A 1024-nucleotide genomic window follows, 5' to 3' on the forward strand; every position below is an offset into this window, starting at 1 on the left:
AGACGCGTCTGCTCTTCGCGGCTTTGCTGCGACCTTGCAGAGGCTCGAAATCCGCTGGTCACAGAAACGCTCCAAAAATGTCTTCGCATTCTGTACACCTAGGCGTGTACGTTCGCCATTAGGAGTATGTATACACATCTTCGGAACATCGTTCGTACGAGCCTGCTTAAAAGCCAGAGCGGGACGCGCAAAAAGAGGACATGGATTGTGTAATACATGTCTGGAAGCCCAACAATCAACTTGACCTATCTCCCGATGTACCTTACTGCGCTCACCTTCCAAGACTGTAGTGGCACCAGCAAACGGCAACGAAATCACCTTTTTCGTCTGCACGGTGTCTCATAATCTGCTAGCCTCCGCAGCGTCGACGTTACCTTGCAAAAACCGTTACGCATCATTCGAGACACCAATCTATTCAAACAAGACCAACCCGTGGCGATTAGTTCTGCGGCGACGTCCATCCAGGCGGCCTCCCGCTTTTTGGACTCGTTCTGGAGCGTAGAGCGGTGGTCCCAGAGATTCTTGCGCTTCTTTACCTGGCGGACGAGCCTCTCGTTGAAGGACGCCATGCGCGCACTGATGCCCTACTGCGGCGCGTCTCTGACGGATGCCTGCACCTTCTACTTCAAGAGGGCGCTGTGGGCACCGTGGCGTTTCTTTTCTATTCTCCCCGACCAGCGTCCGCCTTTTCCCCTCCCGGACAGCAGTTTACACCCACGAGCCAGTGTCTCCGTAAACGCGAGGATGGGCTTGCCGACAGGGCCCGCTGGATGCGCCTTCGTCTGCTTCTCGCCGGCGTTTCTAGCAGACGAACCTGAAAGGTAGCTGACGGCAGTTTTTCCGTTAAACAGCGCCTTCAATTTCGGGCAACAGGTGAGCGAAAGAGGGATAGAAGACTTTATTGCCATCCAATTAAAGATGAATGGACCCTGGGGCCAACTTTATCCCACTAGACGTCGTTAAAGGACCGGGGCCCTGGTGGCGTCCTCTGCCAGTTGGATGACAGCAGCCACTTTCTCGGGAA

The 1024-nt window shown here is 54.6% G+C and overlaps 1 protein-coding gene across 1 annotated transcript in view; it reads right to left on the reverse strand.

The window, feature by feature from the left end:
- Positions 1-698, reverse strand: part of LOC144140933 (uncharacterized) — an 8797-nt gene extending 8099 nt beyond the window's left edge. Inside the window, exon 1 of the mRNA XM_077672430.1 lies at positions 431-698. Within this exon, the coding sequence (XP_077528556.1) occupies positions 431-569 (139 nt within the window). The 5' untranslated portion in view covers positions 570-698. The remainder of the gene's footprint in view (positions 1-430) is intronic.
- Positions 699-1024: the final 326 nt, after the last annotated feature.

This window comes from Haemaphysalis longicornis, unplaced genomic scaffold (assembly GCF_048455015.1).
Source record: "Haemaphysalis longicornis isolate Haplotype H1 unplaced genomic scaffold, Haemaphysalis longicornis Haplotype H1 scaffold_563, whole genome shotgun sequence".
Classification (NCBI taxonomy): domain Eukaryota; kingdom Metazoa; phylum Arthropoda; class Arachnida; order Ixodida; family Ixodidae; genus Haemaphysalis; species Haemaphysalis longicornis.